Source organism: Melanotaenia boesemani, chromosome 23 (genome assembly GCF_017639745.1).
Source record: "Melanotaenia boesemani isolate fMelBoe1 chromosome 23, fMelBoe1.pri, whole genome shotgun sequence".
Classification (NCBI taxonomy): Eukaryota; Metazoa; Chordata; class Actinopteri; order Atheriniformes; family Melanotaeniidae; genus Melanotaenia; species Melanotaenia boesemani.
Genome location: NC_055704.1, coordinates 8516708 through 8529340, shown reverse-complemented (window position 1 = coordinate 8529340; position 12633 = coordinate 8516708). Strand labels below are relative to the sequence as shown.

General features: G+C 36.4%; 1 protein-coding gene across 3 annotated transcripts in view; it reads right to left on the bottom strand.

The window, feature by feature from the left end:
- Positions 1-12633, bottom strand: part of abcc9 (ATP-binding cassette, sub-family C (CFTR/MRP), member 9) — a 98136-nt gene that overhangs the window by 7639 nt on the left and 77864 nt on the right. For all 3 annotated transcript variants that reach the window (XM_041977455.1, XM_041977456.1, XM_041977457.1), the window contains 5 exons: positions 11278-11356; positions 6305-6413; positions 1334-1437; positions 1064-1197; positions 623-685 (listed from right to left, as the gene is read on the bottom strand). In XM_041977455.1, coding sequence (XP_041833389.1) covers positions 623-685; positions 1064-1197; positions 1334-1437; positions 6305-6413; positions 11278-11356 — 489 coding nt within the window. The remainder of the gene's footprint in view (positions 1-622; positions 686-1063; positions 1198-1333; positions 1438-6304; positions 6414-11277; positions 11357-12633) is intronic.

Sequence of the window (12633 nt, the reverse complement as noted above, 5' to 3'; positions counted from 1 at the left end):
TGGGTAAAAAAAAAAAAAAAAAAAAAAAAATAGAGGACAGTTGAAGTCAGAGTGGTCTGAGCTGATCCAGGTCTACTTGTGAGTCCGCACTAGCACACTGAAGAGGCTCTCCTCTTGTGCTAGAAGGTTGGGACCCGAGTCACTTTCCACCAAGATCCCTGAGGAGAAGACCAGCACCTGCTCAGCGTCCAAGATAGAGGACACTCGATGCTGGCAGCAGGACGAAGGGACACAGAGGACAGCACAGAAATGAATACGGGATAGATGGAGTTGAAAGAATGGGATCAAATAAAATGAAATACATGAGAGGAAAAGAAAACAGAGAAAGTTTGAGGAAAATGGTGGATAAAAGACACATGGAGCCAAAGACAGGACATAAACAAAGACACAAGAGGTAGAAAAAGGAAAGCAAATAAGTGAAAGAAGTGGTAAAGAGGACTGACTTTACATTAAAAACAATAAACCAGCGTGTTCTTTACTGCAGGGAAACACCATTAGTTTGAAAAGGGAAAAGAGGCAGGATAAAATGCATATGGGTAATAAATAATGATAGATGCACACAGGTTTTAAAGCAACACAGCCACATGTGTGCATCTATCAGATCAACTGACGAATGACTTACTGCAATTGTGACAACTGTCCTGTCTGCAAACGCCGTCATCACGACCTTCTGTAAGATGTTCTCCTGCAGAGAAGCAAGCAGAAACAAATGGTTTAGGTGGTGATGCAGGAGAAAACCAACAACATATCAGCTGATGTACATTGTGACTTATCACTGACCAAATAACAGTTTCTACACTGTAAAAAAAAATTGCTAAAAATGAACTCAAAGTCGAATAAATTTAACAAAGATAGCACAAATATTCAGCTCTACTCATGCCCTTGAGCTGAAATGATTAATTATTATAAAGTTGAAATTATTACTGGAAAAAGTTGCGGTAACATTGAATGAAATAGAAGAAAATTGAATGAAAATATATGGAAACAATCCCAATGAGAAGAAACCGCTGAGATGGCTTCGAAGCTGGACTGATAATTGTACACCAGATGATGTAACACGAACCGTGGCCATGTCTATAGATGCTGTGGCTTCGTCCATGATGAGGATGCTGCTCTTTCTGACGAAAGCTCTGGCTAAACAGAAGAGCTGCCTCTGCCCAACACTGAAGTTCTCCCCACCCTCCGTCACAACAGCATCTGAACAAACAAGCACCAAACACAACATAAAATTATTGGTTTTTTTTATGATCAAAACATCCTGAAGAGCGTTAAAATGATTTTTTCTGCAACAAAACAAATTTTTATATAAAGTTAATGTAATTTATTTGAGTACCGAGTCCTCCAGGCAGTGCTTTCACCATATTCTTCAGCTGTGCGATCTCTAGCGCCTCCCACAGACGATCATCCGTGCACTTTTTCTCTGGATCCAGATTAAATCTGAAACAGAATTATTTAATTTAACTTCATCTGTTTGCAACAACAGAGTCGCATTTAAAAGGTCACCATCTTCAACACAATTTACGGTTGGCTGTGGACTAACTCCAGCTTTTTGTTGTTCTAATAATCAGTGGTTAGATCCTGATCCATAAAAGGAAAAGAAGACAAACACATTTTAATGATGTTGGCACAATGAAATACATTATTACAGTATTGAATAGTTTATTAAATGTGTTATTAACTATAAAAAGTGGAAATTGTGGAAATACATAAATTATTAACTATATCTTTCATTTAATTTGAATATTTAATTTGATGCAAAAACATGTCTTTTTCACCATTTACTTAATTATTTCTTGGTCCCCATGCTGCAGTGCATCATGAATTAAATTTCCATGTCAGCTTAAAGCTTGTTACATCCACGAAAAAGCAAGAGTTTGTTTTTGTTCTCGAGGCCATACGAACAAGAATAAAGTTCTCGCTTCCCACCGAGAGTGTAACAGTGTCACAGCCTTTAGCCGTGAAACGTGGTGGGCGGAGCTAACAACAAGCGCGGTAACCGTGGCTTTGATTACTTTAGTCTGAAGTTAAAGCTACTGCTAAAAAAAAACAAAAACATTATTCTTCATCTGTTTTTTCTTTTTAAATCATGTGAACTAATGTGTATACACAGAAACTGCCACTTAATGAGTCAGTATTTCATAGTGACTTGTGAAGCAGCGTAACCAATCAGATCTGTCAATGAGCTGCACTGACTGTTTAAATTAATTCATAATACACTGTAGCTCAGGAAACATGAAATAATTAAATAGCAAAAGTAATACATTTTTTACATCAATTTAGGTTATTTAAATAATTAAAAAAACATTAAATTAGTTAATAAATTATTAATTTCTTTTAAATTTTTTGTTAACTACTGACATTCAGTTGATTGTATATTTGATTCATTATGCATTTAATTAAAATATTAATGACACATTCAGATAGTTATTGATAAATTTATTTATTTGATGTGTTTATTTCCATTTTTAATAAATTAATGACACATTTAATTATTCAGTACTGTACACATTTTCTTTCCTGTCGTCATACTTATGGAGGAGCATATTCATTTTTTAATATTTAAACTGGAAAACTAATCAGGTTTATTTTTCTGTGTTGTAAAAGATGAGCTTTGATTTTGTTTGTGGTGAACTTCAGGCTCCTGAAGTTTTTGCTGTTGAAATTAGGTGATTTTGTTTGTAAATGATGGAGGTTTGAGAACTCCATACTCTGAGCTGGATACTATGATTTGTGATTGTACGCTAATTTGTCCAGCTAAATAAATACATCTTCATTCCTAGTTTGAAAATTCCTCTTTAATTTCTGCCTGGATTTATTCCTTTTCTCTCCAGAACTCATTTGGCTCATTGAAGTGAAGTTTAACTTTTTAATAAATAATATGTAATGTGACATATAGCCCACCAGCTGATCATTGGTCATCAGGATCTGTTTTATGTCTTATGTAGTACACCAGCAGTAAATGACCAGCTCAAGTTTTGTTATATTCTTGTAAGTGTTGGAAAATTTACAGCAGCATCTGTTAGCTAATGTTACTCAGAGTGGTTTGTCTGACTGCTACGTCATAGCAGAGCTGTGTTTTCTTCATGCACACCATTACCTTGTCACAATTAAAATATGAAGTTCATGGTTGCTAACCTTCATCCATCTTAAGAGGACATCCTTTCCTATGAGTTTAAAGAAGTTGTTGATACTTTTATGTGTACATTAAATATGATTTAAAAAAATAAAAAGTCATTGACCCAGAGATCCTTGACTGCAGCTATTATTTTATGTAAGCTATAAAAATTTCTTGGATGCTCTAAGTACAGATAAATACAATATTTAAACAGGATGAATAAAAATATGAACAGGCTTCTAATAATTAAAAATTAAAAAATGAGCTAAGAGATTTGATTCATCTTTGTTAAGATGGAGAAAGTTTAGAAACACAGATTAATATATAAAAGAAGCCAGAAGTCGCAGATCCTTTGCTTGGCTTTTTTTTTTTAAAAAGAGAAAAATATACAATAGAAGATTAAAGTTTTTTTCTCTTTAATTTTATCAAAAAACAATTAAACCTTTAGTTCAAACTATAAACTAGAGATTTAAAAAATGACCTGCATTGGGGTTGTTTTTCTGCCGAGCTGAACTGTGAATATAAAGCAACATCTAAGGAAACAGTGTGAAGCAGTTAGGGTCGACCATTCACCTCAGGCTTACATTCGTGTAAACAAATGCTGAAGAAAGGACACACACACACACATTCGCTAACCTTCCCACACAATTATCTCAACCCGCATATCCGTCCAAATAAACAGCACATGCTCTTTGTCTTTTATAACAAACACAGAGTCAGTGTTATTATCTGGTAACACAAACACAGAGGTTGTGACTGTGTGATGGAGGAAGGAGAAGACGTGGGGTCCTTCATCTCTCTACTGACCTCCACTGTATGTGATGTCCGTGACAAAAGTCAGATTAGCTCCGAGCCAGAGTTCCCACTGTGTTTTTAACTGCTCAACCAACAGCTGGGCCTCTGCGGTGTCATGTGAAAAGCATCTTCCAGGATGAGGACACATCTATTCATCTTTTCTAAATGGTGCCTCAGTTTAATTTTTATCATCAGATATGACTGTTTATTGTGATTCAGGGCAGGAGATAAACTCGCATCCATGTTTCTGAAAAACTAGAACACATCTATGCGGTTGATTCAGTCTTTTTAAATGTCATCTCTAGTCAGGGAAAAGCACAAATCATCTCCAAAACTATTCATCTGACGACCAGTACAATTTGTTTTATTGGAAAAGTTTTTTTAACTATGAAATTGTTGAAGATGACACCCACAAAGCACTTTATTATAACCCCATTCTTCTGCTCTCATGGAGTTCACAAAATGTTGGGAATAATTCTCAAGATTTTGCTCCACACTGATCTGACTGCATCAGATTATTTCTGCACAAACAGAAAGCAGTTTTCAGCTTCACAAACTTTCTATCTGTGCTTCACTGGATTCAGATCTATGAGGAGCTGTTAGAAATGGTAGACAGTCACCATACACCTATCCTGGCTCTCTTTCAGTTGCAAAGGGCTTTAAACATAATACAGTCCTTTTTATGATTTAAAACTAGATATGAATGCAACTAAAGCCAAATAGATGTTCTCAAATTGAGTCAAAACCACAGAACCTTCCTGTAATCACTGCCATGGGTTGCTCCATTAATGCTGTGTTTATTCTCAAGTTCATTCATAGAACCACCCGGCTGAACTTTTCCATCGTTCTTCTTTACATCATAATAAGTTAACCCTGTTAATGTGTTAAGCTGCACATGTTAACACGTTTCGTACCTGGTCTTTTAATTGTTTGTTGTCTTAACTGTGTTTTGTGGTCATAGAAATGGTTTTACTGAGCTGGTAGCTGAAATTCTGGACTTTCTGTAGATACCACACATGATTACAGTTACATCTACACCTGGAAACGAGATGTTAACCCTTTATCTCCCGGTAGTGGAGGGTGTAGGCGCAAGAGGTGAAGCTAAACAGTCAAGCTAAGAATACAAAGTTAGAGAATTTGTTGGCAAGAAATCTAGATAATGAACCACTTCTTTACATCCCATATTGAAATAGACAACATTCTCATCTTTATGTCACATATACAGCAACTGGTAAAGCAGCTTATGTTAAAACCTGGTTCGTAGTTTAGAATTAAATCCTATCTTTCATTTGAGGCTTTGTGGTGGTTACTTTTATGCTGGTGCTAGACTATAATGATGTATTTTATATGAATGCCTCTCTAAATGCTTGCGTGCCCTTGATACAGTTTATGGTGCAAACTTTATACCATGGTGTAAAGCTCTACCCACCACTGTTTTTTATATGCTCGTGTTGGTTGGTCTGAAGTGTTCACAAGAAGACAGAAGCACAGTTTTTTTCTTCTAGTTTATAAGTGTTCTCTAGGCCTGCTTCCCTCATTTATTCAAATATACTTATCATGGAATAACTTCAGTAGGTATAATCTCCGACCACACGACCTGTTCCTAAGATCGGAACAGAGCAGGTAAAAATGCTGCTCATGCTGCCTGGAATGACCTGAAATTGAAGGAGCTGTTCTTGCTACATGCTTTTAAAGATAACTTAAATTCATGGTAAATCAGGGTAGTTGCCTTGTTTTAAATCTACTGGTACCTATTAGCTTTGAAAGTGTTTTAGTCCATGTTTTACGTGTGTGCTTTGTTTAATATGTGTATGTTTTTGGTGTGTTGTAAATAGTTGGAATTTGTCCTGTGCTGCTGCTGTCTTGGTCAGGTACTCTTGTGAAAGATTTCGAATATTAATGAGTGTTTTTTTTCCTGGTTAAATGAAGATAAACATGCTGCTTTGTCACTCCATCTGTGTGATACGGAGCTTCTGTACCTTCTTGTATTCTCCTTTGAAAGAAGAATTCTGCATCCTCAGTGAGAGTGACAGCATGAAACATCTAAAATGAAGTAAAAGCTCAGGATTTTTCTCTCCAGCAGTGATGTCAAAATATAAGTTGTGGTTTTCACACTGAAGAAAGAACTGGTTATTTTTGTTTTCTTGTCTCTCTCTTTACTTTACTTGAATGACTCTAAGATTCAGACAAGGCTAAATTAAATCCACAACTGTTTATTATAATGCAAGTTTTCCCCTCAAATAATTTACAATTTTGGAGCCAGTGCTATGACAAGTAACATAAATATAAAAACACAAACCGGAAGTTGTGAGCAGCGATTTTTTAAGCTTTATGTAACGTCTCCTGGGATTATCAGAAAGGATATTCAGAAGCTTTATGCGTGTTTTTGTTTACCTTATTGACCCACTAAATAACACTGGATCCTGGAGGATGATGGAGAGTCGGGACCTGAGAGTCTGCAGAGGAAGTTTGCAGATGTCGATCCCATCGATGAGGATCTTCCCTGGAAATAAACACAACATATCTGATTTATAACACTGACTATTCCTAAACAGTGTTAAATTGTTTAAGCTTCACAGTTATCAGACTTATCAGCTGTCTTCTCTATGTTTGTGTTTCCTGCTGCTGCAGTTAAAAGGTTTTTCATCTTTTGTTTGGTTCATTGAGTTCTGTTTATTCCTAATGTTTCCTGTTTAATCTTAATTATCACTTTCCTGGTGTGACTCGCCTTTTCTACGCCTAGTATTTGTCTCTACTCTGCCTTTGAGTTTCCCAGCTTGTTTTTAATTACCTGCTGTATTTAGTCTTGTGTTTCTCCGTCTGTCATTATAAGTTTTTCTTTGATCTTTGCATTTTAACCAGATCTGTGTCAATAATTTGTGGTACCTGTTTTTTTCTCTTCACTTGGTCCAGCCTCTCTATCAGATTTATCCTACTTTACTTTAGTTTTTAGATTACAGCTTCAGTTTTTCTACAGCCATAGACTTTTTTATCAGCTTTAAAATGAAGGTTTCCCTTTGTTTATTTTCCTGGCTGACTCCGTTTTTAACTTTCTTGAATAATTTATTAAAGTGTGTCCAGACAGAGTGTTGGTCTAACTTCAGATGTGGCCTATTTAGCATTTAAAGTCAAAGACGGCTCTTAGTCAGATAACTAAAATACTGTAAAGTCTAAAACAATTAGACTTGTGTTTGTTAAAAGTCAGACCTTGTTAACATCTAGTTTTAGCTGATTTAGCATGCTAAATTGTCTGACTGGCTATGGAGCGTAGCTTGAGAATCCATGATTTCACCCACAAAATGAAATTTCTCCTCATCTTTAGTTTCTGCCTCTTCATCGTCTTCTACAGCCAAATGTCGCCACCAACTGCAAACTCCTCATACTTTACACAAACTTCAACACTGAGCCTGTTTACATGACCATCAAAATCCAATTACTGGGAATAATCAGATAATTGTATATACACTTCTGAAATATGAAATTTAAAAAAAATCCATGTCTACATTCATCAGTTTGTTATTAGATAAGTTTTGGAGTTCATACAAGCATGGTGATGTCATTTCCTGTTATTTTCAAAACATCTGGTCTTTGTTGAAAATGGCGACATCCGAGACTAAGCGTTAGCTGCTAATGTGAGAGGTAATAAGCTGCTAAATAGTCTACAGATTTATTTTTTCTTTCTTTATACTCCAACTTCTTGCTGCTGCACGCAATCTTGCCTTTCCTTTGTGGTCCGTTCATGTTGTGACTGCTTTGTTTCAATGATTTAACAAAAGACGTGAAAAGTATGAAACAACAGATTTTTTTTTTTTTTACATATGTGCAGATGTAAAAAGACAAAATAAATCAGATATACGGGTCTACATGGATGAAGACATGTGGAGAAATCTACCTGTCAATCCGACTTGTCATAATCCGACAACCACTATCTGATCAGACTATGCTGTTTACATGACCACCTGAGTTATCTGATAACTCCAGAAATCAGGTAATGATCAGATTTTTGGTGTGCATGTACGAGGGCTCAATGAGCAAACACTGAATTACTGAACACCTTAAATAGACCACAGCTACTTTTCTGCACTGGAAAGTTAGGCCTTCTTGTTGTAGATGGTACATCTTAACTGGAGGCTGGACGTGAGCTTTAAAATGTGTTTAAATAGTTTCATGATGTTGCAGCTGGTTTGTGATAAAAGAGCATTTTTCACCAACTTGACTCTCTGCAAACCCCTTCCCTCGGTTTTACTCGGGTGCTTTATAAGACAGTTACATAAACTTATAATATAAACAGTATTTTATTCCCACTTTTAAAACTGATTTCTTTACATGCATTGCAGCATGCTGAATTAATGTTTTTGTCTAGCTAAAGGTGAAGCTACAGTATGATTTCAGGGAAATGAAGACTAGGCAGAGCCGCTGCTGTTCTAGTTTTACTTCACTGCTTTATAAGGCCATGCTGCTAACACAATGGCCTTAATTCACACCTAAATGAAATGACTGCACAGCTGTGTGTGTGCATGGAAAAAGTGACGGTGCAATCTCATCTGTGTCTGAATAATCTGTCTGGGAGCAGCCATCATGGTTCAGAGTGAAAACAGAACAATATGATTACAACCTGCTATCAAAGTAGAGTAAACCAAACAGACAGCTCTAAGACTTTATCACCGCTGCCTTGAAGAAATATGACCCAGAGGCTGGAAATGGCTACAAGTGAAGGGGTCAAGTCTTTTGTTATGTGCTTATTTTAATGCTCTGACACAAGAGTCTACTTCAGGTTGTCTTTGAAATAAAGAGACACACATGAAGAAGAAAAAAACCTTTGGTTTCTCACACAGAGACCTGCAGGAGTGTTTACAATGAGCTGAAAAGCAAAATGAGACAGTTTCTCCAACATAAACACACACCGCTGTAATACAGTGAGGATGAGGGATGTTTACAAACGACACTGCTCGTGTTTCACAGGACGACTGTGGGATTTATTTCCCTTTAGTGTTTAGTTTGAACTAAATTTTTCTTCGCTGCTGCATCACAAGACCTTTTTAACCAAAAATGCTGCAGAAATTTAGAATACTAATTTATAGTAAATATATTTAAATAAATGACTGTTTTTTGGTTGTGTTGCAGACCAGTTTAACAGGTGATAAATGAAACAAATCACATTTTCGATGAACACTATTCCACTTTAAATCAAACATCCATTGGCTGCATGCTTACTTTAGCATGTCGTGTCATTGGCTACATTCACACTGCAGGTCTTAATGCTCAAATCCAATTTTTTTAATAAATTTTTTTTTAAAGGTCGTTCACATTGTCGTTTCAACGCGACCATCATCCCACTGAAGCGTGAACCTGAAGTGACACGCATGTACAGAGGATAACACAACCTCACATTGTGCGTGGTATTTATGGATGTAATGGATGCTCCACGCCAATTTGGAAGTACTTGCCCACTCTGAACTGAAAAGTTATGCCCAATTGATGAATGAAAGAAGGAGACTGAGAAAAAGAGAGCATAAATGTTAACAATGGCCTTTTGTGGAGCATTGGCTCCTACTTCTGTACAGAGGCATGTACAGACAATGCAGCTGAGTTCGTCTGCAAGTGTCCAACTTTACCCACCCAAACCTGTTAGGATGATTACCAAAGCCGACTTACGGATATCTTCCAGTGAAATCTGGACCTGACCCGACGGTGTAGGATATAAAACGCAATCCGACCCGCATGTTAACAAACCCGTTCCTCCCTTCATTGCATTACTTGTCTTGATTCGTTCACATATTTAAAGTGATGGTGTTGTTTTGTCGTTGTTTTCATTTACAATAATAAAAAGGGAAAGACAACAACACAGCAAACATCGTGAAACAGCAGAATTGTGATGTTTGTCTGACATCTGTGATGTCAAAGTCGGATGAAATGCGTCGTGACCGTTCAGACTGAGGTCGCTTCCACACAGACTGGATACGTATCTGATCTAGGACCATGTATGAAATTGGCCTGGGTCAGATTTTTTTTAAAAATTGAATTTGCGCCGTTCAGATGTCATTAAACAATATGAAATGAGTCACATGTGATCAAAATAATCTGAATTGAGCTGCAGTGTGAATGGAGCCATTAAAAGGCTAATGGCAGATGAGATACTGAAATCTCATTAGCCAGCGTTGTAGTAATCCAAATTCTGATTAGTAGCTCTTTAAGTTTATCACCACAAAAAAAACCAAGCAAAAACTCTCGCCTGCATCTGCCTAATTAAAATCTTTTATTCACATCAAATTTTATTATTCTTAATGTGTTGTCCTATACCTTGTTTAACCCCTTAACACCGGAATTTACTCATTACTTTAAAAAAAAACTAATAAAGGGAAAAACATCAGGGAAAAAAGTAACAAAAAGAAAAAAACAAACAAAATAAATGACACTTTAATATTGAATAAATTCAGCGTTTCCCCTACTATTATATTAGAGAAGTAGTTTTTGGTGAATCTGGTTCACCACTGTGGCAAAGCACCTACATGCTCAAAATCAGCTTCTCTCATTGAGATAATGCCAAATTCTGAATTTTTATTATGGCATGAGTAATAACGTTGGTGTTTATGCATTGATACGTTAAAAAATTAATGCAGTAATTTAAGAGTTAACGTGCATTAACATTTAATAAATGTAGGCTATATTTTTTCACAATGAGCTGGCGACCCCCACTTTGGGAAAAGTTGATTTAGAGCCCTGGGTATGTTATGGAAAAGAACATGTTGAGCATCAACTCTTATACTGAATGAGACTGCATGTCTCAATGGGACTATCTAAATGAATAAAGCTTAAATGAAAGTTAAGTCATTTCTGAAAGTTATCCAACATTTTTTTTTCATTATCTTCACCTTCAGCTAATTACAAGTTAGAAATTCCCATTTTCCAATGGTATTTGAATGCACCACCAGTGTAGCCCTTACATGACATAACCCTTACTGACATGCCATGACCTAATAAATTGTTTCAGAGGCTTTAATCTTTCTCTTGTCTAACAGCAATATATTTCTAATCACATCTTAATCTTGTAATGAGATCAGGAAATGGCCGGGAGTGAACACAACTGCTTAAAAACAAGTTTGTTTTTTTTGTGTTTTTTTTGGCTAAAATCAAACTCAGGATAACGAGCCCTGATGGAAATCCTTCAAACAGGCTGGAGACTATCATCAGAATCGCTCCCTTTAATTGGACATAAACATAATGAACAAGTGAAAATCGTCAAGACAAATAAAGATGAGAGAGATGGCAGAAATAGAAACCAAAGCCGAAACGGAGATGAAAGAAGTGGAAAGAACAAAGTGGTCTCCTTCTGTTTGTGTTAACAGTGCGACGGGACACAGACCCACCTTCAAAAATATCCACCATATTGAAGAAGGCCAGCGACAGAGAAGACTTCCCGCTGCCTGTGCGACCGCAGATTCCCACCTGCAGGAAGGGAGGCAATCAATAAGCTTCAGCTCATTCGACACTGCTGTGAGACAAAAGACACCTGTGTGATAACCGGGTGGCAGCTACATGCTGTGTGTGGATGATAACCAAGTGCTGCTGTACAGTTTTATTGAGACATATAACTGTGAATTCAAAGAAAAGTCCACATTAAGACTAAATCCACAGTTGTCAAAGACCTAGACAATCTAGGCTGCAGCTATACAAATTGTAATCATGTTTTAGATGGTTGAGATGCTCCATATTGTACTTTTTTACTTATGGAAGTAAAAGTTCATTAAATTTTTTAATTAAATTAAGAAAAATGGGAAATAAGAGTTAAATATTCAAATAAAAGACAGAAAGACTGGTACCACATGGGTGAGATATAGTACACATTCACCAGCTCATTATTCTTCTTCTGGAAAAATTTAACTTTTTTTTCTAACATCAAAAATAAAAAGGAGGCAACAGGCTCTGCTGGAGATTGTGTGGGAGCCTCAAAGTCAATCACTCACACATTATCTCGAACTGTACTAAGATAAAACCGTACTGGCCAAATGTAAACATCATAAAAAATACCATGCCACTTTATTTATAAAGCACTTTTAAAACAACCACAATGACGACCAAAGTGATGCACAGTAAAAAAAAATATAAGAAATTAAAAGATAAGACAGGCAAGGGATAAAATATAGCAAAAGAACACAAGATAAAATACCAATAAAAAAAGGATTCCAGGAAACAAATAAAATAAAAATCCACATGAATAAAATCAAAGTAAACGTCTCATCCGGGTTGTAGGCCGAGGAGTAAAAGTTTGTTTTTAAATGAGATTTAAAACAGTGGGTGAAGAAGCCTGTATGATATGTGTTGGTAAATTATTCCAGAGTGTTGGAGCTGAAAGCGTTCTGTCACCTCCGAGTTTAGTTCGAGCCTTTGGAACATATAAAAGCTTCTGGTCAGCCGACCTGAGAAAGCGAGATGGTTGATGTGGACACAGCAGTTCTGATAAGTAAAATCAGTCAGTGCCATTAAAATACTTAAAAACAAGTAAAGAATTTAAAAATAAAATCAAACTTTAACTAGAGGCCAGCAGCGATGTCAAACTGGATTATTGTGCCCTCTGTTAAAAACGTGGCTGCAACATTTTGCACTGCTGTAGGCGAGTGAGGGAGGCCTGACTGATCCCAAACAGGAAGCATTACAGTAGTCAAGTCAGGAAGTTATAAAAGCACGAATCACTGTTTCTAAATTTTTTATTGATGAATTGGCTT